General features: G+C 43.8%; 11 protein-coding genes across 11 annotated transcripts; 7 read left to right on the top strand and 4 right to left on the bottom strand.

The window, feature by feature from the left end:
- Positions 1-377: 377 nt before the first annotated feature.
- On the top strand, positions 378-3,434 carry V2V93DRAFT_374423 (fungal-specific transcription factor domain-containing protein). Its single transcript, XM_066911237.1, has 5 exons — positions 378-562; positions 681-695; positions 750-841; positions 896-1,256; positions 1,308-3,434. The coding sequence occupies exons 1-5, from the start codon at positions 489-491 to the stop codon at positions 3,151-3,153; spliced, it is 2,388 nt and encodes a 795-aa protein (XP_066763723.1). The 5' UTR covers positions 378-488; the 3' UTR covers positions 3,154-3,434.
- A 77-nt stretch (positions 3,435-3,511) lies between these two features.
- V2V93DRAFT_374427 (uncharacterized protein) lies at positions 3,512-4,807 on the top strand. The gene has a single exon (XM_066911238.1). It carries the CDS (start codon positions 3,597-3,599, stop codon positions 4,527-4,529), a length of 933 nt encoding a protein of 310 aa, XP_066763724.1. The 5' UTR covers positions 3,512-3,596; the 3' UTR covers positions 4,530-4,807.
- V2V93DRAFT_374428 (IEC3 subunit of the Ino80 complex, chromatin re-modelling-domain-containing protein) lies at positions 4,604-5,382 on the bottom strand. The gene has a single exon (XM_066911239.1). The coding sequence runs from the start codon at positions 5,337-5,339 to the stop codon at positions 4,677-4,679; it is 663 nt and encodes a 220-aa protein (XP_066763725.1). The 5' UTR covers positions 5,340-5,382; the 3' UTR covers positions 4,604-4,676.
- Positions 5,383-5,446: 64 nt separating this feature from the next.
- On the top strand, positions 5,447-6,657 carry V2V93DRAFT_374430 (Alpha/Beta hydrolase protein). Its single transcript, XM_066911240.1, has 4 exons — positions 5,447-5,822; positions 5,888-5,920; positions 5,983-6,005; positions 6,069-6,657. Exons 1-4 carry the CDS (start codon positions 5,512-5,514, stop codon positions 6,566-6,568), a joined length of 867 nt encoding a protein of 288 aa, XP_066763726.1. The 5' UTR covers positions 5,447-5,511; the 3' UTR covers positions 6,569-6,657.
- V2V93DRAFT_374434 (uncharacterized protein) lies at positions 6,547-7,466 on the bottom strand. Its single transcript, XM_066911241.1, has one exon. It carries the CDS (start codon positions 7,442-7,444, stop codon positions 6,725-6,727), a length of 720 nt encoding a protein of 239 aa, XP_066763727.1. The 5' UTR covers positions 7,445-7,466; the 3' UTR covers positions 6,547-6,724.
- Positions 7,467-7,531: 65 nt separating this feature from the next.
- On the top strand, positions 7,532-11,252 carry V2V93DRAFT_374436 (SNF2 family N-terminal domain-containing protein). The gene is made up of 5 exons (XM_066911242.1): positions 7,532-7,859; positions 7,919-7,999; positions 8,054-8,099; positions 8,158-9,090; positions 9,142-11,252. The coding sequence occupies exons 1-5, from the start codon at positions 7,779-7,781 to the stop codon at positions 11,085-11,087; spliced, it is 3,087 nt and encodes a 1,028-aa protein (XP_066763728.1). The 5' UTR covers positions 7,532-7,778; the 3' UTR covers positions 11,088-11,252.
- On the bottom strand, positions 11,253-13,856 carry V2V93DRAFT_327888 (P-loop containing nucleoside triphosphate hydrolase protein; the record flags this gene model as incomplete). The annotated part of the gene is made up of 2 exons (XM_066907578.1): positions 11,253-12,323; positions 12,381-13,856. 2 exons carry the CDS (start codon positions 13,854-13,856, stop codon positions 11,253-11,255), a joined length of 2,547 nt encoding a protein of 848 aa, XP_066763729.1.
- Positions 13,857-14,418: 562 nt separating this feature from the next.
- On the top strand, positions 14,419-16,256 carry V2V93DRAFT_75175 (uncharacterized protein). Its single transcript, XM_066912783.1, has one exon. It carries the CDS (start codon positions 14,829-14,831, stop codon positions 16,104-16,106), a length of 1,278 nt encoding a protein of 425 aa, XP_066763730.1. The 5' UTR covers positions 14,419-14,828; the 3' UTR covers positions 16,107-16,256.
- A 684-nt stretch (positions 16,257-16,940) lies between these two features.
- On the bottom strand, positions 16,941-19,109 carry V2V93DRAFT_75173 (major facilitator superfamily domain-containing protein). Its single transcript, XM_066912782.1, has 2 exons — positions 18,554-19,109; positions 16,941-18,494 (listed from the first exon to the last, which is right to left on the bottom strand). The coding sequence occupies exons 1-2, from the start codon at positions 18,911-18,913 to the stop codon at positions 17,202-17,204; spliced, it is 1,653 nt and encodes a 550-aa protein (XP_066763731.1). The 5' UTR covers positions 18,914-19,109; the 3' UTR covers positions 16,941-17,201.
- Positions 19,110-19,701: 592 nt separating this feature from the next.
- V2V93DRAFT_349836 (major facilitator superfamily domain-containing protein) lies at positions 19,702-21,828 on the top strand. The gene is made up of 2 exons (XM_066907957.1): positions 19,702-20,184; positions 20,238-21,828. The coding sequence occupies exons 1-2, from the start codon at positions 19,898-19,900 to the stop codon at positions 21,367-21,369; spliced, it is 1,419 nt and encodes a 472-aa protein (XP_066763732.1). The 5' UTR covers positions 19,702-19,897; the 3' UTR covers positions 21,370-21,828.
- Positions 21,829-23,014: 1,186 nt separating this feature from the next.
- V2V93DRAFT_327772 (glycoside hydrolase superfamily) lies at positions 23,015-24,088 on the top strand (the record flags this gene model as incomplete). The annotated part of the gene is made up of 3 exons (XM_066907572.1): positions 23,015-23,209; positions 23,265-23,389; positions 23,443-24,088. 3 exons carry the CDS (start codon positions 23,015-23,017, stop codon positions 24,086-24,088), a joined length of 966 nt encoding a protein of 321 aa, XP_066763733.1.
- Between the last annotated feature and the right edge of the window lie 2,603 nt (positions 24,089-26,691).

Here is a 26,691-nt window from a genome sequence, read left to right on the forward strand (position 1 = left end):
TAAACCCTACTAAACCCTACTAAACCCTACTAAACCCTACTAAACCCTACTAAACCCTACTAAACCCTACTAAACCCTACTAAACCCTACTAAAACCCTACTAAACCCTACTAAACCCTACTTTCTTTTTTTATTTGTAGGAATTTCGCCGAAGTTATCCCACCCCATTCACTTTACAAATTGGCTTTCTATTTTCCCTACTAATAATTTACTTTTAATATTAGAATATCAATTATCTATTATATTCAATTTCGTATCGCATTCGGGATGCGTTTAAAGACTACAGGACCTTGTTGCAATTCTACGCAATATGTGGTACTAGCGCACACATGATTCATCCGGCTTACCCCTCATTTTTAGAACATTGGAATAGCCCCGCAAATGTGAACGCTCTTTCCGATTCAATTGTGAAGCACTCTTAAGTCACTGTCTCGTGATATGGATGGTCTTGAATAGTCTGAGTGCATAAATTCATCAAGTTTCTGTTCATGGAGCTCTCAAAGTCAAGTGATCATGATCCGGCGGCAGAAAAACCTGATCTCGCATGCCTTATGTGTAGAAAGTACGTGAACTATGGACCGTCTTGTTCGGTAGTATTTTTGATCTGATCTTCTGCTTATGCGACTACTCGGAAAAAGGAGTAGTGTGCAGTATATATCATGACTAACAAGTATTCATAGGAGAAAGCTAAAATGGTGTCTGTTGTATGTCGTCGCTTGTCAAGAGTAATTTTCTAATTGAGCTTCTAGTGATCGTGAATATCCTGTGTGCAAAATTTGCCGTGATACTTCGCAAAATTGCTCCTATCCTAATGTCAGACTCAAACCTGGTCCTAAGTTTGGTTAGCAATTGATTTGACTGGTGTTTGGTATAGAATTAAACTAATACAGAGTAGGCTCTACTTTCAAAAGACGCAGGAAGAGTCAGCCCGCTTCTGATACTGTATCACTCGTCGCGTCGACTGGAATGCCTGAGGAGCTGTCGTCTGCTAAACTTACTGAAAATTTACTGATCCCAGATGGAGGAAAGGTCGATGATATAGCTGAATCCAACGACTGCGCGTTGAATTTTGTGAGAGCAATTACCGTCTCGTCGATGTTCCATCCAAAGCATGAGACCCCAACAACGCACTTGGAGGCAAGTGCTAGTAGCTCTTCTTCTATTGACGGGTTCCTGATAAAGCTTGCCTGCGCCCAAACCACCCTTACTAGGGCATGTAAGGAGCTCAATCTCACCATCCATGTTTGTCAGCATTTGTAAGTACGAAGCATTATGTATGCCGCTGGTTTATTATAACACAATTTTAGGATAAGCGAGTACTTTGAAAAGTCTGTTGGCTTTTCTCTCTTTCACGAACCGTCGTTCAGCGACAAAATCAGAGATATTGCCGACTACAGATATTTGGTTGCCTTGTTTGCCGCAATGCTTTCCATTTCGACTCGGTGTCAGTATAGCTCTACCGACAGAAATGCTCAAATAAGCGCTGATGGGCAAAAATGTCATGAGTACTTCCACAGTATCTCAATGAAGTACATAGACGAAATGCTTGCCGTTTGCTCGGACGCATCACCACCTTTCTGCCTCTTACAGGCGATGACGCTAGCAACTTTTTACAAGCTCATTACTGGGGTACGCGGCGCTTCGTGGAGGCTTCTGGGAGTATCTGTCCGAGTTGCTTACGAGCTCCATCTTCATCTTGTTGATTACGAGGGCATAAATGAGTCGCCATCGGATGAATCATCTATCAGAAACTGGATTCTGAATGAAGAAAAGCGTCGATGCTGGTGGGCGCTATGGGAGATGGATGCATTTGCATCAGTCATTCGGAGGTCACCTACAGCTATAGATGCTAAATTCATCGACACTTATTTGCCAGTTCTTGATAGCCATTGGTTTTTCTCTCGCCATCAACAATCATGTCTGCTTCATAGAGATCCTCGTCAACGCTGGAAATCACTCGCTGATTGCAAGAATGAGAGTCCTACAGCGTGGCGTATCCTATTTATATCGCTAATGCGTAATGCACAAGTCCTAAGTAGAGGAAATATGCAGACTCTACTTTCAGATTTGGATCGAGACGATCAAGTTGCTCATCTGCTTCATTATTTCAGAAATGCTTACAGGTCGAAATACTCTAGCGAGGATTATAGCAAATTTTCAAATATTATTGTTGCCTTTAGAGATGCATGCAGTAGTATGCCCAAAGACCTGCACAGTTTTGATGATTTAACCAATTTGCGACAAAATGCAGTGATATCATCTCGCCATTTGGCCAGCGAGAAATTTAGTATGCTTTTAGCCATTGAGCATGCGCGGTTTTTGATTTATCATATTTATGTTGTCCAGGATGCAATTGAAGGTACAGTTCAAATGCTGTTGCCCATTGAGCAACTTCTCGGTTTATCTTCGGCTCCCACCAACGTCGAAGTATACGGGCGGGGACTTGACTCTTGTCTCCAAACTGGCGACAATATATATAATCTTCTCGTGAATTGTGATGATGAGCATTTGAAATATGTCAATCCTCTTTTTTCGAGTATTGTTTGGCTTGCTGCATCAACACAGATATTCCGTCGCGTTTTCAAGAGAGACACTGCGCCCACCGCCACAATCTGCAAATGGAAATTATTGAGAGATGCGTATGAAAGCTATGTGAAATTCTGGGGTACACCGTTGACATTGTTGCACGATTTGGACACCCTCGAAGAGAGGTTAAGTCAAGATATGAGTTTAGTCACCCATTTCGATAAGTGGAGCTCTTCGTTTTTATCGCAATCGGACCAAGACAATTCACAAGTTGTTCTCCCTCTTTTGTCTGCTATGGACCGTGAGGAGAAAAGCTTGCCTGATTCGAGATTGAATGAATCTTTTGACCTGGAATATAGCCATCAACGTCCCGAGACAGGCTTGCTTACTAGTTCTACTAAGGCTGACCTACCGCAAAGAAATCTTATTGCAGAGGACGATTCGTTCAGTGTCAGAGCTCAATTTGACGAGCAGAAAACAGCCGTAGGAATGCCTCGCCCAAAGGAAAATTACGGTAGGCTCATGACTGGGTTTGGACATAACTCGACAGTCGCGAGTTCGGAAGATTCGCATGGAATAGAATTAAGACAGAGCCATGCTAACAGGAGTGGATATTATCTTCCGTGAGGCAATTGTGATGAGATGTAAATAAAGATCCACATAACCATGGTTTTTAGGAGTCTGTATTATTCGTACTTTTTTTAGAGACATATAAGAGTCATCCTGGCACTGATCTAGCAAATTTTCTTGTACTTACCGTCGACTGTTAATATTAAGGATTGACATTCAATGATATTACATACTGGGTCACACAATATTAATTTCTCCATACAGAACAGAAGTTCTATTCTGTGCATTATACAGAATATCAATGCTCAAAGGATTCTTTTATATAAAATTGATTTATGCACCGCAAAATTATAATATCGAGATTATTGGGTTAGTCGGCTTGCTAATCTGAACTCCGTCTGCATGCGGCGGTTGCGATAAACTAATGAGCGGGTCTGTCCACAGCTACTATCCAAATCTTAGACTTGTAACCGCCCATCTTAGACTTGTAGCTGCTCATCATGCTTTTTCGCTCCATTTGGTTGGTTCTTCCAGTACTGTCCGCCAGTCTTGCTTATGCTGCACAAAAAGAAGAATATATTTTTACTGCTCCGTTAGATGGCGACGTTATAACTGCAGGACATACAGCCGTTATTTCCTGGAATTCTACTGCCTCTTCCTCGGCTTTGGTCTCGTTTTATCTTGAGACTGATAAAGATGAAGGCAACGTTCTTTATACGATTGCTACTTCTATTGAAAATACAGGTGCAATTACATGGCGTGCTCCGACCAACGTTTCAGAGGGAGATGATTTTGTGATTTCTCTGATTCCGGAGGCCGACGAGGACCACCCGTACTATTCAGAGTCTTTCTCGATTTCAAATTCTACCAGTTCCACCACCTATTATCCGACCGAAGGTCAAAAATATGATGCTGGAAGTACGATGGTTCTTACTTGGAAAGTTGACGACAATGTTCAGTACGTGTCTATCTACCTGATGCAAGGCAACAATATTCATGCTTTACAAAACATTTCAACTGTGGCTACCGCCATTGAGAATACCGGCAATATCGGATATATCATTCCTTCGGGAACTGCTATGGGTACCAATTACTATTTCGAGATAGTTAGCGTAAACGATACCGACACAGTTGTGTACTCTCAGAAGTTCACAGTTATCAGCGAAGTGACGAGTGCGGAGACTTCCGCCGCAGCTGCATCAGCTGCATCAGCCTCATCGCTAGCTGCAAAGACTATATCTTCCGCTATTTCCAGTACAAGTGCGGTCTCATCTTCTGCGCTGTCTTCTGCAACGTCATCCAGTGGCGGCTCGTCCTCGACTACTTCATCAAGCGCAACTGCCAGCTCTTCTACGGGTGCAGCAGTAGAGGTCTCACCTAAAGGAGCTGCTTCGATTTTGGCTTTCTTCTGGATGATTCTCAACCTTTTATAAGCCGGTAGGGGTGGGACGATTTCGGAGCATGGACCGAGGAACTTGTAGCATGCAAATTAATATAAGTTACTGGATTAGACCAAAAATATTTACATTTGACAGATAAAATACAGAAAACGCCATCCTTGACATATTTAAAATCACATATTAATAGTCCGATTCATAATCATTTTGCAGCATCAACATCTGCTCAGCTAAATCAACGTGGTTATCGAGCTCGTCATCATGGCCATTCTGGTCTCCATTTTTTATAACCCCATTCTCCCCGTTACCGTTTGCTAAAGACAATCTAGAGACACTTGATGGGGGTATATCCAATATACTAGCTATTTTCTGATCACGTTCAATCTCTTCAGGATGAGCGCCCTCAACATCTATTCCTCGGACAGCTAGCTGCTTTTCCATATGTCCTGACTCTGATAGATCCATGAGCATATCTAATAATCGGGAATTCTCTGCATTAAGTCTCTTAATGGTCCGTCGAGCAGAAATGTCGAGACTTATCAAATTTTCGTTTTCGCGCATGGCTGTATCGAATTTAAGACGCAATTTTCGATACTTCTTCCGAAATGACTTGTACGGATGGCGAGTAGTCGAGACTGAATTAGCAGAAGCAGATGCAGTTGTCGAGCTTGCTGTTGCTCCTGAAGTGGTCGTAGGCGATGATGCGCTGCCGGCTTGCTTCGAGTTTGACCCATACTGATTAGCAATGGGATCCAGATGAGCAGCTATGAGCGGATTCATAGGTCGCTCGGATATTGGCAATAAGCTCTGAGCCACGTCAGTAGACGCAGGTGCGGGTGATGCCATCTTTTGCTGTGTATTTATGAGCGAGTAAAGGAGAATTGGAGAAGTCGATCCTGGGAGCAGCTCCGTGGTGCGGCTTAGTCGCTATTATTTAGGACCATTATCGCGCCAGCGAGAATTGACATTGCCAACCGAAAACTAATTTATTGCTTCTGAGATATTTACAAAATATACAATGGATGCATCGGAACTTCTTCACGCTCCTTTTGTTCTTCCAGATTCAACTCCTCGCGCCTCGGAGAAGACTATCAATATCGCTGGCATTCTTGTTTATCTCTATGGAGTTGAAGAGCTTACCGCTGCTCAGCGAGACAGAACCACTGTATTGATTACTTGCCATGGACGCACTAGGTCTCATATTGATTCTGCCAATCTGGCTCATCAATTGATTTATAATCTGGGCCAGAAGGACCACAAAAATGGTTTCGTCGTTGCCACGATGGATAACCGCAACCACGGTACGCGAGCTATCGACACGGTATCTATGTAAGCACAAATCTGAGTGATGGCAAAAATAAGCCAAAAAAGTATTTTCAACTGACTTGAAATAGACAATCATGGAACAACGGAAACCCAACTCACGCGTAAGTTGCATGTATTTCCTGAAATTTCGTTTGGAAGTTGCTAAAATACGTTTTGAAATTAGTCAAGATATGCTGTCCATGGTCGGTGAGTACTTCGTTTCAAAATTCACATCTCGTTGCAGGTTCTAATTTTTTGGATATGGATTAGATGGTATCTGTCAAGATGTGCGAACAATAATCAAATATCTCGAATCCTACACTGTTGGCCTCTTCACCCCAACTGCCTTCATCATGTCAGGCGTCTCTCTCTCCGGCCATGTAACATGGAATATGCTAGCTCAAGAGCCAAGGATTCAGGTTGCTATTCCAATTGTTGGTACCACCAGCTTGACAAATCTTTTAATTGACAGACTTGCTGGCTACAAATCCGTGTCTGAAATTCCTGAAGGTACACCTGAATGGCCAAAGTCACTAGAAAAGCTGTATCTCGAGCGAGATGAAATGTTGACGCACATCAAAGGCAAAAGAATTTTAATCTTGAATGGCGAGAAGGACACCATTGTTCCCGACAAGTTCTCCAAGGAGTGGATTGAGAAATATGGACCTGAGAACGACTTAACTTATTACCATCAAGAGGATACCGGTCATTTTGTATCATATTATTATATGAATATTTTGACTGAATTCTTACTTTCTGAGTTGAATTAATTGATAGTCGAATATGTCATAAAATTATTATATAATTTATAAGAATAAAACTAATGCAATAAAGAACAAACCATATACAATTTATTCAACAACGAAATCCCCTTCAAATGCTCATTACGTAGTTATATAAATCAGATATAAATCACGCCATACGAATCAGGATCGGTACCGCTTGAAATCCGGACCTCGACTTGTTGCGTCTTCGAATTCTAATGTTCGCCGCTTAACACCTCCCGACGCTCCATTAATAAGTATGGTATTCTGATGCTGGTGCGGTTGAATGTCCATGCCATTCTGGTCATCCAATTCTTGATTCTGCGCTGACTGATGCTGATTTGCAATATGTTGCTCTTCCTCGAGCTGTGCAGAAACTGCATGGAACAAAACATCCTCTGGGGCTATCATCAGATAATCTCTTGTATTTTGCTGCACAGCCATAGATGATGGCAGTTGATATGACCGATCTAACTGCAAATCGGACCGAAACGTAAACTCTCCACCTTCCATAGCAAAATCCATTCCCGCAGCTCGCTGAGGCAGCTGCTGATGCTGAAGATGATGACTTTGTTGATTCTCTCGGTCGGCTGGTGATGACTGCTGTGGCCTCTTGTCTGGATGTAACTGCTGCGATTCAGCTGGCAACTTCCTTTCCACCTCCTCCTGATCATTCTCATATGCGAATTTTCGTGCTAAGGCCCATTCATATATATCTTGGCCAGAGGCTATAACTGACAACACGTCATCTATAGCTTCTCTATATCCACTTTCTCTAGCCCTCACAATATCGCGCGAGGCAGCCCGATACAGTTTGGTAACGCTCAGGGCGGCCTCTTTAAATGAAGCCAAGAGGTACGAATCGTCTCTAGGCAGATCCATGAATTCTGTCGACTGTTGTTCGTTGTGGGGTTTATCGAGAGAATTTGACAATGAACCTGATGAGGTTGTCTGATCACGTGCAGCGTAAAAGCAAAAACAGCACAGTTATATGCATATATCAATATTATACTATGCGGATAGTGCATAATGCACTAATATGCGTAAATCCATCGCGTCTCGTCCTTGCACGCGCCCCTTTCTGGGTCTCGTCACTCCTCCGTCGCACTTTGTCATACCGCTTCAGTTCCCAAGGCTGCTGCGATTCTATTGATTCTTAGTTTTGTTATTTTGTATTCTGTGCTTGAACATCAATTGTATAGAGTGATCGAGCATTATGGCTCCACCCTCAGCGACTGATCGAGACGCGTCTACCGCGCCACCGTCCGGCGAAGAAAATGTCGATGAACAGGCTTATGTATGGCTTTGGAGAACCGCTTGCTTTCTGATTATACTTACACAGACGCGTAATTCTAGGAGTCTGAATCTGAGAAAAATATTAAAGCCAAGTCAAAAGAACAGCTTATGACCAAAAAGAAGCAGCTCGACAGACAAAAGGTAATATCTCATCGGCCGACTTTTATAATATCATCCATAGCTGACTTCTGGTAGATAATCGATTCCGCTCGTCGCTTTCGATACTTGATTGGCCTCACTGGTAAGCTACAGTAAATTTAGAAATTCAGATGATGGAATAGAATCCTAATATCGAATAGATCTTTTCCGCCATTTCATCGATATTCGAGCTCAAAACGATGAGGAAATCAAAGAAATCTTGGAAGAAGCTGATGCTGCCGATGCAGTTGTGAAATCGAAGAGGGGACGACCTAAAAAAGCTTCCAACAATGATCGGCGTCATCGTAAGACAGAGCAAGAGGAAGACGCGGAACTTCTACTCGGTGAGGAAGAAGACGGAACTGAGGCTACTGTCTTTACAGAATCTCCGTCGTTCATCAACGGAAAGATGCGAGACTATCAAGTTCAGGGTCTCAATTGGCTCATTCAGTTGCATGAGAACGGAATCTCAGGTATTCTTGCCGATGAAATGGGTCTAGGCAAAACTTTACAGACTATTTCATTCCTAGGATATTTGAGATTTGTGAAAAACGTTAAAGGCCCGCATCTTGTTGCTGTCCCAAAGTCAACCTTGGACAATTGGGCGCGTGAATTTGCACATTGGACTCCAGAAGTTAACGTTCTTGTCCTTCAAGGCCAAAAGGAAGCTCGCGCAGATTTAATTAGTAATAGGCTTCTGACGAGTGATTTTGACGTTTGCATCACGTCCTATGAAATGATCTTGCGCGAGAAAACTCATCTTAATAAATTTGCTTGGGAGTATATTATTGTGGATGAAGCTCATAGAATCAAAAATGAAGATTCAATGCTTTCGCAAATCATTCGAGTTTTTAACTCGCGCAATCGTTTGCTGATCACTGGAACTCCTCTGCAGAACAATTTACATGAACTGTGGGCACTGTTGAATTTCTTGCTTCCTGACGTGTTTGCAGACTCAAATGTTTTTGATCAATGGTTTGAGAGCCAAAATTCTGATCAGGATACAGTGGTACAGCAATTACACAAAGTCCTCAGACCTTTTTTGCTTAGACGTGTGAAGGCTGATGTCGAAAAGTCTTTACTGCCTAAAAAGGGTAAGTGAGAAATTCGTAAAGTACTCTCATGTTATACTAACGATCTCATAGAAATTAACGTGTATATTGGGATGTCAGAGATGCAAGTCAGGTGGTACCAAAAAATTCTGGAAAAAGATATTGATGCTGTCAATGGAGCTGGTGGAAAGCGTGAATCAAAAACTCGTCTTCTCAATATCGTCATGCAGCTGCGTAAGTGCTGTAATCATCCTTATCTTTTCGAAGGCGCCGAGCCTGGTCCACCATATACTACAGACGAGCATCTTATTCAGAACGCCGCCAAAATGATGATGCTTGATAAGTTGCTGAAACGTCTCAAAGCGCAGGGTTCGCGTGTTTTGATTTTTTCCCAGATGAGTAGACTGCTTGATATTCTAGAAGACTACTGTTTATTTAGAGAGTATGAGTATTGTCGAATCGACGGCTCTACTGCGCATGAGGACCGTATAGCTGCCATTGATGAGTACAATAAACCTGGGTCTGACAAGTTTGTTTTCTTGCTCACCACTCGTGCTGGTGGTCTCGGAATCAATCTTACGACTGCTGATATTGTTATTCTTTATGACTCTGATTGGAATCCTCAAGCTGATCTGCAGGCTATGGATCGTGCTCATAGAATTGGACAAACAAAGCAGGTTGTTGTTTTTAGATTCGTGACCGAAAACGCAATAGAAGAAAAGGTTTTGGAACGTGCTGCCCAGAAGCTGCGATTGGATCAACTTGTTATTCAGCAGGGACGTAGTCAAAACGCCACTAAGAATGCTGCTTCTAAAGACGAGTTGCTGACGATGATTCAACACGGAGCACAAGTTGTTATCCAACAGGGTGGTGCCTCAGTCACAGCCATGGATGATATTGATGAAATTTTGAAGAAGTCGGAAAGTCGCACTGCAGAGTTAAATGCAAGATATGCTAAACTCGGTCTTGATGACTTGCAAAAATTTACCAGCGATTCGGCGTATGAATGGAATGGAGAAGACTTTGCGAAGCGTAAGCAGGGGGTACAATTCAACTGGATTGAGCCATCAAAGCGTGAGCGAAAAGAGCAAACATATTCGGTTGATAAGTACTATAAAGGCGTGCTGCAGACTGGAGGCCGCACAGCCGGTGCGCCTAAAGCCCCTCGTGCCCCAAAGCAAGTCCATACTCAAGATCACCAATTTTACCCTGCTCGTCTCCTCGAGCTCCACAACAAAGAGACGGCTTATTTTAGAAAGCAGCAAGGTTACAAAGTTCCCTTACCTGATGGTGATGATGAGGATCTGGACGAGCGTGAGTCAGAGCGAGAGTATGAGCAAAGTGAAATTGACAAGGCTGAACCGTTGACAGAAGAAGAAGAAGAAGAGAAGAGGGCCTTAGCTAATGACGGGTTCAGCAATTGGTCTAGAAGAGATTTCACTCATTTCATCCAACTGAACGCAAAGTACGGTCGTGAAAATATTGAAGGGATTGCGAGTGAATTCGAAGGAAAGACATTTGATGAAGTTAAAACATACAGCGAGGTATTTTGGGATAGATATACTGAGATTGAAGGTTATGATAAGTATATCGCTCAAATTGAGGCTGGAGAAGAGCGAACTCGGAAGCTCAATCACCAGCAAAAGCTTCTCCGTCAAAAGATCAATCGCTACAAAGCTCCTTTGCAGCAGCTACAGATTATTTATCCCGTCAACAACTCCAAGAAAGTCTATACGGAAGAAGAAGATAGATTTTTACTTGTTCAATTGGATAGACTTGGACTGGATCGCGAAAATCTTTACGAGCTACTTCGAGATGCGATCAGATCTTCTCCTATGTTCAGATTTGACTGGTTCTTCCTATCACGAACACCTTTAGAAATTTCACGAAGGTGCTCGACTCTTATCACATCTGTTGTTCGCGAAGTTGAAGGTGTCAAGGCTAAAGGTCGAGACAGAGATGTCGTAGATGATGACGAGGAGGCTCCTGTAGCGAAGAAGCAAAAGAAGGGCGGCGTACGCGCAGGAGCTAGAAAGTAGGATCGCTTTTGGCTTATGCAAGTTTATGTTTAGATGTACATGTTACTGGTGATTAAAGTTTTAATGAATTATTAGAGTGAGATTTGTATTAAGTGAAACTGGAGGGTGCTAACTGCAATCCTCTTCTAAATAGATAGTTCAAAATAAATTCTTTACTAAAGTAAACTACCTTTTAGTAAATTTCAGTTGTGAAATATCCGTAATGTCATCAACATCGCTGGACATATCTGTTCTGTCTGTGTTTTGCGTGAGATTGAATGACGGAATATCCAAGTTGACCTCAATCATCCGTTTCTTCTGATTCTGTTCCATTCTGGCAATAATGTCCTCCACAAATTCCCCATCCACTATTCTAAGATCTTCTACTAGCTCCGTATCATCTGAAGTCTCAAAGATATTCCCGCTTCGCACTGCACCGACAAATTCTTCTATTTGCCGTGTTCTCGTAGACTTCCCAATACGGCCTTCAGGCGCCGTGCCTTTATTAGATTGCGCTACTGTCAGTACAGGATCGTATTCTTTTGCATGTGTACGGCTTTTTTTATCTCCTTCATGACCTTGACCAAAGCGCTTCTTTAGATCTTGTTCTTGTTGATCGGTCAGCAGTCCATAATCGGATGGCATTTCGCTTTTGGATTTTGCTACCGGTTCCTGAGACTGCAAAGCTGCTGCAGAGCGACGCTTCTTTGGTTTCTCACCTTCACTATCAAACGGAGTATTTTCTTGAGACTTTTTGGGGCGCCCGCGCTTTTTTCCGTCAGTGAGTAGTTCTGAAGCAGTCGTGAAGGATGTCTCGACGTCATCTGGCATGTTAAATCTTTTAGGTTGAACCTTTAATCTTTTTTTTCGGCTCGCATTAGTCGTTATAATTGGCTCACGTTCATTCTCTGGTGGGATGTTTATTTTCTGCAGGTCGATCTCTGGAGTTATACTGTCTGGCAATATTCGAGCGCAAGGTATAAATTCAAAATTTGACTGGTCGCTTATTGAATCTTGGATTTGTTGATATTTTTCCATCGCTTGATCAAATTTTGAACGCTCAGAGTCTGTAAGAAGTGACACGATTCTGCCTTTACGAAATCGTCCGGTTCGACCCATACGTTGCAAACCTCTAACCGGAGAACCAGTGGCATCGTAACAGACAATCATATCCACCTGTCCAATGTCAAGACCTTCTTCAGCAATGCAAGTCGCTATAAGCGTGTTGTATGTTCCTGCCTTAAACTCGTCAAGAACCTAAAAAAATATAATGATTAGCATCACAAACGTTGCAGTCCTTGCAAAATTCTTTACTTTCTGTTGTTCTTTCTGAGACATGCCTTGTCCGACTTGTTCATTTCGCTGATCTCTAGAAGCACTCTGTCCAATAAAAATATGAGGTTTCACATTCTCAGCTTCCGATAATACCCGTAGTAATTCAGCTGCGGAAGAGCGAAACTCGCAAAATACAATAACTTTTGATTGATCAGCTGCCACGTCCTCGCGACTGAAGTACTCAGCCATCGTAGCAACTAGCATATCAACCTTTTCATGACTAGAAACACCCTGATCTAAATAACTCTTTGACTTCTGTATCATTTCTTTATATTCTCTCGTATTGATTACTGAAGATGCATATTTTCCAAGTTTTTTTGGCTTTCCAGAGTCAGAAGCATACTGTGCCTTCTCCCAGTTTATTATATAGTCACGAAAAGGTCTGATCCCGTGGTTCTTTAGCAAAGAAAGAGAGTGTGCCAAAGTCGTAAGAAAAGCCAGAATTTTATCAGATTTCCACATTTGACTTTCGTGCATACCTTTATTAGCTACCATTTGGCGTAATTCGCTTCGGGCCTTTACCAACCCATATTGAGTAATCTTCTCTGGATCTCGGACATGATAGGCATTGGCATTATTCAGCTCTGTCAACAAAGGCTGCAGTACTTTACCGAATAATGAGAGGATCTCAAGGCCTTCAGCATTGAGATGGGCCGAATAATGCTCGATCTCAGTTCCTTGTACAAATCCGATAACATCGTCACTCTTTTCAGTTCGAACTTCGGCATGAGACAATGAAAGATTTGTAATCACATTTTGTACAGCTTCGACAGTAGGCCCAGGAGTTGCGGATAGAGCAAGGATTCTCACTTCCTCGTTAAAACGTTTAATAAACTGAACAATTTTAACGTAAGAGTACAAACCAGACGCGCGATGTGCTTCGTCAAAAACTAGGCAGACAATTTTTTTTGGATCAAGAGCTCCACTCTTTAGATCATGGTCAACAATTTGAGGAGTCGAAAAAAACACTCTTTTCTCTTGCCAAATAGGCGCTCGAACTGCCGGACTTGCGGCCGGTCCAACAAATAATGCGGTATCGTCTCGAGGAATACCAGCGATCTTGTAGCATGCTTCAGCCTGTTGTGTAACTAGTGGGCGGGTTGGGGCCATAAAAACAATTTTGGAGTCTGCGGTCCATCGATAATAGTTGAGCATGACGACAGCTGCTATCAAGGTCTTTCCGAGACCGGTAGGAAGTGCAACTAGTGAGTTTGAGAGAATCGCCTTTTCTGTGATGTTGCGTTGATAGTCGCGCACTGCAACATTGGTAGGATATACCCAAGTCTTTAGAGCAGAATTGACTAGTGTATGGTGCGACCTTTCGGGTCTACTAGAATACAATGGTGTAAACTCACGAGGGCCTCGAGATACGAACGCGCCAGTACTGCGAGCGATAGCTCCCGAAGCAACGCCAACAGCACGCCCAAAGAGATCGACTTGTCGGTGCGTCAGCATCATATAGGAACGCTTATTCGTTTGCGCTGCTAATAATTCTGAGCTATGCGGAGGCGGCTTGGCCGGTGGATCTGGTTCAGTCAAAGCTAGCAGCTCTTCATTATCCGACGACGGCAGCAAATCTTCAAACCCAAATGACTCACTCCGGGTCATAGGAAAAGCCTGAATTATGATACCCGGTGTCAAAAATCTAATAAATCAGAAGATCGCTTACGAAAGCCGACAATATGTGGTGATCAAGGTTGTTAACTGCACAAGCGTATTGCTTGGTGCGCGGGCAGATATTCAAAGAACGCGCGACGCGTTTAGCGGATTAGGGTTTGTCACGTGATTCACTAGCTCCGCAATCTAGCAGTTGCTAGATCTATTGACCTATTATTCATTATGGCAATTGCTCGAGCCGGATCTGAGAGACCATCACCTCCTCGGAACCCAAAAGGGCTTGTAACGAGTATGCGCATTCCTGAGCTGCATTGCTTGTTCGAGTACTACTGAGCCTCGTCCGGTCGATCGATAGCCTAGTTGTGGTTCCTGGGTACGCCACTCGTGGGAAAGTTCCGGCTAGCTATAGCCCACTCTAAGTGACGAAGTGCAAGATGTTCGCATATGAGAGATCTTATGTGACATGTCAGCGTCTTGAATATATAGCTAACCAACCGACTAGCCGCATGTTTTGGGTGGCTGAGATAAATGGCACGATGAGATTGATTTATTGACGCAAGCAACAGCCACCGCTGCTGTTTCAGCGCTGCCGCGCTAAGAGGCTGAAGCGGCTGAAGCGGCTGAAATAGCTGCAACAGGCGAAGCCTCTCAACCAAAGTTGTTGTAGATGAGGAAAAAGATGCGGTCATGGAACCGTAGCTTGTCCATGGTGCGAGGGTGCACGAATATAAACAGCTCAAAAGTCCTGTTTGATAAATTTTCTTGTATTTGCCATTAGCTAAGTTTCATAAACTCAGCATTTTAACAATTATGCTCGGCAAACTTTTGATCCTCCAAGTGCTGGCGCTCGCAGTCGTCTCCACTGCAGACACTCTCGTCAATACAATCTCAGGCTTCCCACAGCAAGAAACCCCAATTTACTACCCAAAGACCTCGTACACGCATTCTCCTAAACACACGCAGTTTAAGGTTAAGAACTACACAGACTATGGCGAGATCACTTACAGCAGCGACGACTGCGGCTACTGCTCGTTATTCCCCGACATCCGTGCTCCGATGACCTTTTGTCCCATTGGTAACAATTCGTTCTGGTTTACTGGCGATTCTCAAACTACTGTATTTAGAGCACCGGATGGTAGTCAAACAACTGATACCAAGTCACTGTTCTATGTTGCTATGCCATCTTCGGAGACGCCAAATGAGATTTATGATTACCCATTTGGTCTTGACGGCGGTGGGCTATCACCATCATCATCTAGCGACTTGAGCTGGGGTGTTATCCCGCAGTCCGATAATGAGAGCGAGGATGGTGCTCCACTCCCGCGCTCGCATTGCTCATCGATTTCCTCGACCAAAGCGATACAGTTCTGGGAGTCCTGGACCGCAAACAACGAGTCCCGCGGTTCGTTCCTAGTCGAATATACGCTCGACATCGATAACAACACGCTTGAAGTAACCCGCTACGAAGATCTCTATGGCGCGACGGCAAAGAAACAATACAACTATGGTCTTTTCTCATCTATGTTAGTTAATCATGTCGTCTACATGTATGCACTTGATTCGAGCTCGTACGGTAACTACCAGGATATTTTTGTTGCCTCGGCTCCGGTTTATACTGTGTCCGACAAGTCTACCTGGAAGTACTGGCTCAACTCGTCCAAGACCTGGACCTCTGTAGAGCCGCTTGCAACCAAGAATCGTTCATCGGACGCTATCTATTCGCTCACCGGTGATGACCAATTCGTGATGGCAAACAAGGACTGCGAATCCTGTGAGCACGGACGATTCCAGGCCGGAGGATCGATTTTCTACTCTCAATACCACAGAGCATACCTGATGATCTATGTCTCGACTGCAGATCCGACAGCATATATTATTGAGTACGCAGCCACTCCCGTCGGACCATGGTCGACGAACAAGAAAGTACTCTACACAGATACTGAAAATAACATCCAAGCCGCTCTCGCGACCCCGTTCATGTTCAGCACCCCTGATGCCGCGGGAGAGGCTGGGAAGAGCATCATGCTCACGCCTGCCAGCCCGGGAACATATATGTGGGCGCACGTGGTTGAGCTGACCTTCGCGTAGATTCTGATCGAGAGAAATAAAAGGAGGTATCAATAGAGACGTATGATGTGAAAAACGCAATCTGTGTACCTTTTTTTTCCATTCTGGCATCTTGAATATTCACGACTTGATAAACTAGAAATTTATTACTATTTGGTATCGCGCGCGAGTCGCGATTTGCCGCAAAAAAATCTGTAACTCCCAAAGGTAAAGATCTCAAGCATTAGAAAAGACAGCACGTGAAATAGCAATCGCAGTATAAAATTCTCGTTATAACGAACTCAATGCTGTAATATCAGTTTGGCGTAGAGCGACAGACCCCTTATCCGCACCCAGCTCAAAGGTCTGCGAGGGTCTGAACGTAGGATTGTTCAATTACGCGCTGGCCATGCTCGCTTCAACGCCTACTATCGTCAATTTCAGCGGTTGAGTGAGCCACTTCGCTACTCCTGCTGGACAGTAGATACACCTTCAGAACTATTACTTGAACGTAGGTTGGCAACTCATTCTGGTATTTGCTGGGGCCGAATCTGAGGGAGTACCGCCTCCTCGGAACCCGAAAGGGACTGGAACGGGTATGCGCGTTCCTGAGCATACCCGTTCCTGAGCGGCACCGCTTGCTTGAGTACTACTGATCCTCGTCCGGTCAATCGCTAACCTGATTGCGGTTCCTGGGTTAAGCTACTCGTCGGAAAGTTCCGGATAGCTCTCGGGGATGGACGAGCTCTGCTTTTGGTTGTTGGGTTACAGCTGTTACTCATGCTTTTGGAGGAAAATATGTCTGGCTGGTGGGTCTAAATAACGAATTGCAAGGCGTTGTTGAGGATGCGGGATGGTAGAGTTCAGAGGAGACACAATTTGTAATAGCGTTAGCATTCTAAAAATATGTTATCTATTGTTTAGATGGTGAGCCGGCTAGATCTGGGAGGTTGGATTAAGATGTTAAAAGTGATATCATTATCCCAAATCGACAAGTCGTGTATGTGCTGTCCAATTGACCGCTTAATTCATTCATAAGTTAACAGATTCTCTTAACTTATTCTACTTTATGCCATGATCCGTTCCACATTCTTTTGTATCTCCTCTTCCAAAATCAACTACTACTCCTGCCCCAAATTACTCCATGGATGTATGTGCAACCGGATTCTTCTGCACACTTTTATGTAGAATATGTTCCTTCATGAACATCGAAGAAACTCCAGCACAGAATGAAAGAAATGTAGTGTTGTACATTACAGCATGGAAGGCGCTCAAGAAACACTCAACAACCACTTGCTTCAACTCATCAGGTACAAGAGCGATTTCTTCAACGTTGTCCTGTACTTTGCGAATAATATCCTCTGCTCCGGGACCAGTAATCCTGTCCTCTAGACGGAGAATGAGGACATTTTGGAAAATAGCGTTGGCAATTGCTACACCAACAGTGGCACCGATGGTACGGAAACCATAGACAACCGAAGTACAAACCGCTTGTTGCTCCAAAGGAATTGCAGCAATCATTCCAACGAGCGTAGTCGTGTAATAGAGACCTGCACCAAAGCCAGGAATAAACAGCAGAGCAGAGACGATAAGACGGGGCGTGTCATAGCTGATACTAGCAATAAAGCACATTCCAAAGAAAAGACAACAGGCAGCTAGAACGGATATAGGAAAGTATCGGCCAGTTCGAGTCATGTAAAGACCAGCGGCGAAAGATCCCGAGGCAGTTCCCAAGAATTGAGGGATCAAAGTGGTTCCGGAGTCAGTAGCAGAGACACCACGGACTGTAAGCATATACATAGAAACGTAGAAAATGTTTGTAAAGTACCCCATCGACAGGTTGAAGCCAGTCAGTGCCGACGCGCAGACCGTTCTGTTTTTGATAACAGAAATGTCAATAACAGGTTCGATGGCAACATACATCTCAATGTAGGCAAACATGCAGAGGGTAATAACCGAAAGCACCAAAGAACCAATGATTAGCGAACTGGTCCAGGGAAAGTAGGTGCCACCAGCGCTAACACCGAACAGGAACAAGCACAGTCCAATTATCATTGTCGCAGATCCTGCGTAATCGATACGCTTGAGCAGATTTCTATCGATTGGAGTCTTTGGCAAGTCAAGATTAAATAGAATAGCGCAAACAGAAAGAACGATTATTGGGCCCTGCATGACAAATGTCCAGCGCCAGCCAAAAGCTTCCTGCATCAGACCGCCCACGACACCGCCAATGGCCGCTCCACTTCCATAAACAATATTTCCAATTCCCTGCAGCAACCCGCGCTGACGAAGAGGTACGATATCACTAAGAACAATAGCGCTCATTGTGAACAGTCCACCGCCACCGCTACCGGCGACGACTCTGGCAAAGACTAAGAACCATAGATTAGGCGCAATACCACAAAGCACTGAACCAACACCGAAAGCAATCTAGAAAAAAAAAAGTTAACTCAACATAATTCAGTATTGACTGTAGAATCCCTTCTTACGTTGCAAAACAATAAAACCGGCTTGCGGCCGAAAATATCAGAAAGTTTTCCATATAACGGCTGGAAAGTAGCCTGTGAGATGAGATAACCAGTTACAATCCACGACACAGATCTGAATGCGTTAAACTCCGAAGCAATTCTAGAAGTGAGAGTAGCAACGATGGTTCCGTCAACTGCAGCAAGGAAGACACCAACTTGCAACGAGAAAAAAATGGTGAGAAGAGCTCCTGTCTTGAGGACCTCCTCCTCATTCTCATCTGCCGCTTCCTCGATTTTTGCCTGGTCGATAGGTCCGCTGTCGATAAGACGGTCACTCTCCGAGACTTCTTCAATCTCAAGTTCGCTTATGTTTGAGCTCATGGTTATACTTTGAACAGGTAAAAAAATGGTGTATATGCGGGTAGAGAGCAGAAACAGAGTGAAGTATGACTCCTTGGGACCTGAGATAGGCTAGTCAAGATATTAGTAGGCCAGTTGGCTCCGTAGATCTCCCACACCCTTTACGCTTGCACCGCAAGATAATTGGCAAGAATTCAACTACTGGAAGCTGGTTTTTTTTTAAATGAAATCTAGTAATATTAATATCTACTACTGTTTATAAATGATTCGAGCTGGACTGGCTAAAAAATGGACCCCGAGACGGGCCGATGACAGCAATCTGTTATTCTGGCGTCTGATATCCGGATAGTGCAGATAAAAAAATATTATTTGATTCTGAGTTTATATAAAGTTTTCCAGAGCTCGCGTGCGCTATCATCTAAGGTAATCGAACAAGCTCTTGGCTTCTTGGTAATTGGTAATTGGTATCCGTGTATTCATTGTAATAAAATAACTTAATAGCTCTCGGATAACTTTTGCTATTGCCGAGAGGCCAGTAGAGGGTTCGATAAAATGCAATTTTGAGGGACGCTATTTGTAGTTGATAGGCCTTATGTCTGCAGAGATTATTTACTAGTTATTGATTTTCACAATCGCCACATATAATGAGTGACATCATGCTACCACAAGCGTTTTCCATGTGTCAATATATTACTAAGCTTGAAGGAAATTAATATTTTCTGATGTAACATTTGTGCAAATCTCACAACATTATAGGGTTTTTAAATAGACGAAGCCCAAGTGGCCACCGAGATTTTTACACTTTCAGCCGCACGTAAGGCAGAGCAATATTACAAAGCAGAACAAAGAGTCAACGCTGATATTTATTAGTCAACGCTAGACTATACTCAAGATATCTTCTAATGAAAAGCATGGTTACCATAAATTAGCTCCTACTACAAACGCATATCGGCGCTACGATTAGTTCTTATATAATTGAGCAAGGTATATGCAAATAGGTCAGACATGACTTCAGAAACAGCCTCTCTCAGAAGCGGTACATCTATTGCGTCAGCGCGCAACTTCACGGACGATACTACCGCCATCCCAAGTCTTGTTAATGCAGAATATGATGATGAGACAGGTTTTGAAAACACTGAGCACACAGAGGGACTCGACAAAAAAAACACTTCTGAAGATGCTGAAGCTAGTGAAATAGTGCTCGAGAAAAACCAGCTAGCTGACATTCCAAACGGAGGTTTGGTCGCCTGGCTACAAGTTTCCGGTTCCTTTTTTCTGTTTATGAACAGTTGGTATGTTTATTCCTTTATTGATATCTTTGCAAAATGCTAACCTTTCGTACCAGGGGCATCTCGAATACATTTGGTGCCTTTGAAGCATATTACGTCGAGACAAATTTGTCAGGAAAAACTGCTAGCGATATTGCCTGGATTGGTTCCCTACAGAACTTTCTACTTTTGATGATAGGCTTCATTACAGGTCCAATGTTTGATCAGGGATACTTTCGCTCTCTTATTGTTGTTGGAACCTTTATGATTACATTTGGAATGATGATGGTCAGTTTGTGCACTGAATATTGGCAGGTGATGCTGGCACAGGCTATTGTTGTTGGTTTAGGCAGTGGCTGCATGTTTATCCCATGTGTAGCCGTTCTACCGCAATATTTCACTACCAAAAGAATTTTAGCCACCGGAATTGCAGCCTCCGGCTCGTCTCTTGGCGGGGTTCTCTATCCTATTATATTTCATCGTCTTGAACCTCGCCTCGGATTCGGCTGGGCAACCCGAGTGATTGGGTTTATTATGTTTGGTACCCAATTATGGGTGCTTTCTGTGATGCGCTTGCGTGCCCTTCCTTCGACTGGTCCACGTAAACTCTTTGACGCTAGCGCTCTTCGTGAACCTCCCTTTGTGGCATTGAGCATTGCAGTCTTTTTTGGCTTTATTGGCGTATATGTGCCATTTTATTATATTCAGCAATATGCAATTACTAAGGGGATCTTTGAGCGTTCCACGGCGTTTTATTTGCTGCCAATACTCAATGCTGCTTCGATTTTTGGACGTATCATTCCAAATTTTCTCGCTGATAAAGTTGGACCGATGAACATTCTCACTCCATTTGGACTGATTGCAGCTGTTATTGCCTTCTCGTGGATGGCAGTAACCACCAAATCTGGTCTGATATGCATTGCTGTATTTTACGGATTCTTTTCAGGCACATTTGTTTCGCTACCACCTTCCTGCATTATTGCCGTAACACCACATTTGGGTGTCTTGGGAACAAGAATGGGCATGGTTTTTGCGTTCTGCTCCTTAGGTTTGCTGATCGGCACGCCGGTTGCCGGTGCAATTTTGGACTCGGCTGGAGGTTTTAATGGAACCATTGTATTTTGCGGTGTCGTTGTTATTTTGTCTTCCGTTCTTGTATTTGCTGCTCGACTATTTAAAACTGGACTGCATCTGCGAGTTCGGACTTGAACCTGGAATTTATGGAACTATTTGGCCTCACTAGGAGTTTCGGCCGTTGATTTTGGGGTTTGCATTGCGAGATATCATTTTCGTGGAGTCATTATTATTAGAGTTGGGACGCAGATATAGTTCCGATGCAAGTTCTGATGATTATAAAAAAATTAGAACAAAATAATTATTTAGCAATACGTAGTCAGTAATTAGTTACTGAAGCAATCTAGTCATTTCGTTTGCACACACGATATGTTTTGTTTTGCAGTTTTATTCTCTGCAGAAGAGATGAGCTATACGATCATTGCATATCCGAGTTGCTTTTAATCAAGGAGTATACAAAATGAGTTTCCATTATATTCACAGTCTAAGTACCTAGTGGGGCAAATCGTACTTAGTTCCAGTGAGTTTAAGCGTCACGGTTTGATAATATCGGAGGGTGTAGCAAAAAACTTTGAGAAGAGATGGTTGCCATGGCAGCGGCGCTAGCAAGTCGCTACTTCCCGCTGTGCAGCGGTCTTCCCAGTTCAAGACGCAGGGTACATTACGCGCTCAGACTGTCCTTGCATATGCGACAGCATAAATTAGCAGTAAAGTGGATCATGTTAATATGCTTAAAATTTGTCTTTCGTCTCATCTATCCCACTTGCTAAACTGTGTTTGTTGTCATGCCGACCAAAAATGCCAGAGTCTGAGTGGTTAGGTGGTTTTGGTTTTGAGCAAACCGTTTGTTTATGTGATTAGTGTGCGCATGCCGTTATTTGAGTTATGATAACATCTAAGTCGCACACAACGCGTCGCGCTAGCATCCATTCGGCATATCGTAAATATATTCTCGAGCCCACCGAAACACAATTCCCCTCATAGAGTCGCATATTGCGCGGCTCTTTTAAATGTCGAAACTTAGCCGAGCAGCTATAGAATACTTTGCTTCTGGGCAATTTACCTCTTGCCAAAGAGCGTTGCTCAACGTAAAGTCTTGATTACTCGCAACTTCCCATCAAAAAAAAACTTGATTGATAAGTGAAAAATCGGTAGCCAACCCTTTGTACTTCATAAACGAACCTGAGACTAAATAAACCAGAGGTGGCAGGATCTAGGGTTCGGCAAACCAAGATTTGGCTACCAAAGTTCATTAGCCAACCCAAAATGGCGATATCTACACAAGAGATTTGAGCGGCTTCGTCCAAGCTTTCTGTTTACTTTTCTCGCAAAATAGAAACAAAATAGAAAATGACGTTGCCCTTTCTTGCCTTCGACTTGATACTCAATCTAGATGCTTGCGGTACCGTCATTTATCAGTCAAAACTGTCGTACCCAGTCCGCAATTTGGTAACTGCGGTACGGCAAGCTTCTTTTCCTCGACACTAATTAGATGCTCTCGCTTGACCATTTGAGTCGTTTGCCAAAATGAGGAAGCTGATCCGTGCCGCAGTGGGCGATCAATATCGTGTTTCCACTCTTCCTCTGGTGGAGTTTACGTTTGCTTCTTCGTCTCTTTCCATCTTACATCCCTCACCTCTCGTCATTCTTTTGGAAATCTGAGCAGTCTTCTATATATTTTAATAGGACTGCTATTCTCAATATTGGTCTCTCCCTTTAATTTTTGGCTATCTCTTCTATCGCCTTTTCTCGCTCATTAAATTGAACTGGTGGTCACATCATGGTGAAAACCCATCTCTGGCGTCTTGCGTCCGGGATCCTTGTTTTTCTAGGATCAGGGATAATACAGCATGCTCAAGCCGATTTTGATGCCGCTGCGAGTTCGAATCTAGCAATGTACTGGGGTCAAAACTCTTACGGAGCTGTGGGATCGCAGGAGGACCTCGCTAGTTACTGCACTGATTCAACAAATGATGTGAGTCGTGAAGCCTATGGCTCTACCATTTAAATATTACTAATTGAACTCATAGATCATTCTTATGTCGTTCGTCACTATATTTTTTGGTACAGATGGGCTGCCGGTTATAAATCTTGCTGGTGCATGTGAGGGTAGCTACTTTGAAGATAGCGAGCTTCTTGATTGTCCTTCGCTCGCGTACGTTATGTTTTTTATTCGTTATAATACCAATATCTAACGCGACAGCGCAGAACCGATATTGCCACTTGCCAGGAAAATGGAAAAAAGATATTTCTTTCACTTGGAGGCTCTAGTGGGTCTTATGGATTTAGTAGCGACACAGAGGCAGAGACATTTGCAACTACGATGTGGAATATTTTTGGCGGTGGTAATTCTGATACCCGACCTTTTGGTACGGCTGTTATTGATGGATTCGACCTCGATATTGAAGGCGGTAGCTCTACTGGGTACTCGGTATTTGTCACCAAAATGCGTGAATACTATGATGCGTATGCTGAAGCCGGTGAAAAACGCATGTATATCTCTGGTGCACCACAATGTCCGATTCCAGACTCCTTTTTGAACGATGCCATGATCTCATCTTACTTTGATTTCTATTTTGTTCAGTTTTACAACAACTATTGCGGTATCAATTTTTGGGAGGCTGGTGACTCAAGCACCACTTTCAATTTCGCTGCATGGGATACCTTTGCTAAGTCGTCAGGCTACAATCCAGATGCCAAAGTTTACCTTGGCGTTCCGGCATCCGCCAGTGCTGCTGGTACGGGCTATGTAGATATCAATACTTTGAGCTCGGCAATTTCGGAGCTTGCTTCTACTTACTCTAGCTTTGGTGGTATAATGATGTGGTATGTTTTGACATTTATTTTTCTATGAATGTAATCTAATATCTTGATAGGGATGCGTCACAAGCGTATAACAATATCCCAGACAATTCTAACGGCTTGAATTACGCTCAACTTGCAAAAGAAGCCCTTGCCGGTGCAACAACTGCTACGGCTTCCTCTGTATCGTCGACTGTGGTGGCTGCCACAACTATTGCCTCTAGCACGGCACCTGCCGAAGCTGCAAGCTCCCTTGAAGAAGCAAGTGGATCTTCGACGTCGTATAACAATGGCATGTGGAGCTCTGATTATGCAACCGCAACCTCGGATGAGTGGCAGACGGTAGAATCTAGCACCAGCAGCCCTTGGGTATGGGCGGAGTCTCCAACAAGCAGCACGGAGGATTACTGGGTTGCCTCATCGACTACAATTGATTATGCAACCTCCGTGACTGAGACATCATCTGCTGGGTGGGGCGAGGTAACCTCTAGCGAGGCAGTTTGGGAACCTTCTAGCTCGAGCTCATTAGATGACGGAATGTGGTATTCCCAGACTGATCCTGTTGCGACATCCAGTGCCGAGGCTTGGGAGCCGGTTGAGACTGTTTCTGCTGCGTCACAATGGGAGGAGGTATCTTCGTCTGATTACTGGGTTGAACCCACGAGCTCTTTAGAGACCGCGACAGCGGCCGCTTCCTCTTACGATGACGGAATGTGGACTTCAGGTGAGGGTGAAGCTGCCACTTTGTCTGTGACTTTGGTGACTGTTTCTTCTATTGATAACTGGGGACAGACGTGGTACTTAAGTACGACTAGCTCTCAAACTGCCACCGCTCCATCTTCTACTGCTACATATCCTGTGGTTGGTGTGTCAAGAACAACTTCTGTTATTCCGGTCTCGACTTCGGTCACTGCCAGGCCGCCGTATGCGACAGATGCATCGGTAGTTCTTGTAGCGAATTCCTCTATCTCAGAACCTACAACGCGCTTATCTTCGACCGCTTATTTACCGTCCGAAACTACTCTACTGGGGTCTTCCGCTGCATCATCATCTATTGTCTCGACATTTTCTGCATTCCCTACTGCCGGCGTGTCTACCACGACAATGGTTGGTGGCGATGGTTTTACTACTACCGCAATTATCAGTATAGCCACTATGACGTCTAGTGCAGGTGATATTGACACTGCGGTATCAAGCACACAGAAAGAAGCTTTCTCTGAATCTGCCACTTTGATATCTGTGACTGGAGCAAATGGAGCCAGCGCCATTACGGTGACTGCAGAAGAAACCGTGACTGCTCCAGCCGTTACCAGCACATATACTTTGTCTACTACGAGCGATCTCGAAGTCGTTTTTAGTACTACAGTCACATCAGCAACTACCTCAACCTCAACGTCATTAACTTTTATTCCGCATTCTCCGTATACGGCAACTACGTCGTCAGAAGATTCTAATGCTAGTGAAACCGGGTCTGCGTCCTCATCTGGTGCAGAAGCATTGGCTAGTATATCTTCAGACAGTCCGGTGAGCTGTCCAGTTCAGGGAGCTCCTTGTGCCGTTCATGGGGAATTAGCATGCAACGGCTTCTCTTACGGACAGTGTGTCTGGGGAACATGGGTCGTTCGACAGTGTTACACCGGATTAGCGTGTAAGACTGACGGCACGGGAGTTTATTGCGATTATCCCGGGCCAAGTGGGGTGCAAGAATGTAGTGCAACCAGTACATCATCTGAAGACTCATCTGATGAAGCTGCAAAGTTGATGAGGCGTGATTATTGGGTTGATGATGAGTATTTCAACGACGTACCGGTTTCGAACGACATTTGGCAGCACACTCATCGAAAATCGAAGCGTGGACTATCACCGCAAAGGCCAGTTGCAAAGAGAGAGAGCTCTCCATTTTTCAGTGCCGAACTGGGAAAGAAGCATTTCCCACACGTACCAGTAAAGAACCTGCACTCACATGAAGAGCATAGGGCGGCGGCCAAGCGTGCAGCTAGAATCGGGCATATGCATCAGCAAAGAAATGCAAAGCTGAAGCGTGATGATGCACCGACGCCGACATCTACGACTCCGGAAGACGCGAGTCAAGTTACAGCGACGAGCGTGTTTACGACTATTGCAGGTACGCCTACTATGCTGAGGCAGATCGAGTTTTGTCCAGATGGGTCTGGTACGGCAGTGATTGCCGGTAGTAGTACCATTTCGGCTTCTACGTCAACCGCTACTGCAAATACCGAAGATGAAGTCGATGGATTAACCATTACGAGTGATGATAGTAACACTTATTTGCTGCGCGTGTCTATTCAGCAGCTGAATAGTACAAATTTTGCCGGAACTTTGTACGCTGCACCACTAACAAACTCTCCAGTTGGTCAACACTGGAAATTCTCATTCACATCTGATGATAGGATTGATAGCGTTAGCCGAGGAGAGTTGGCATCTGATAATGAAGGAAGTTATACGATTACTAGTATAGCGGAGCAAGAAGGCAAGAGTTATATGGCTATCACAGTGACGTTTTGGGGAACGTATAGTAGTTGATCTGTTTTAGATTTTCCATTCATTATTTATATTCTTTCGGAATTTTTTATTGTTTTGCTACGTTTTTGGATATTTTTTTTTTCTGATTTGAGATTATTTACATAGGCTTTC

This window comes from Kockiozyma suomiensis, assembly GCF_038497685.1.
Source record: "Kockiozyma suomiensis strain NRRL Y-17356 unplaced genomic scaffold V2V93scaffold_14, whole genome shotgun sequence".
Lineage (NCBI taxonomy): Eukaryota > Fungi > Ascomycota > Lipomycetes > Lipomycetales > Lipomycetaceae > Kockiozyma > Kockiozyma suomiensis.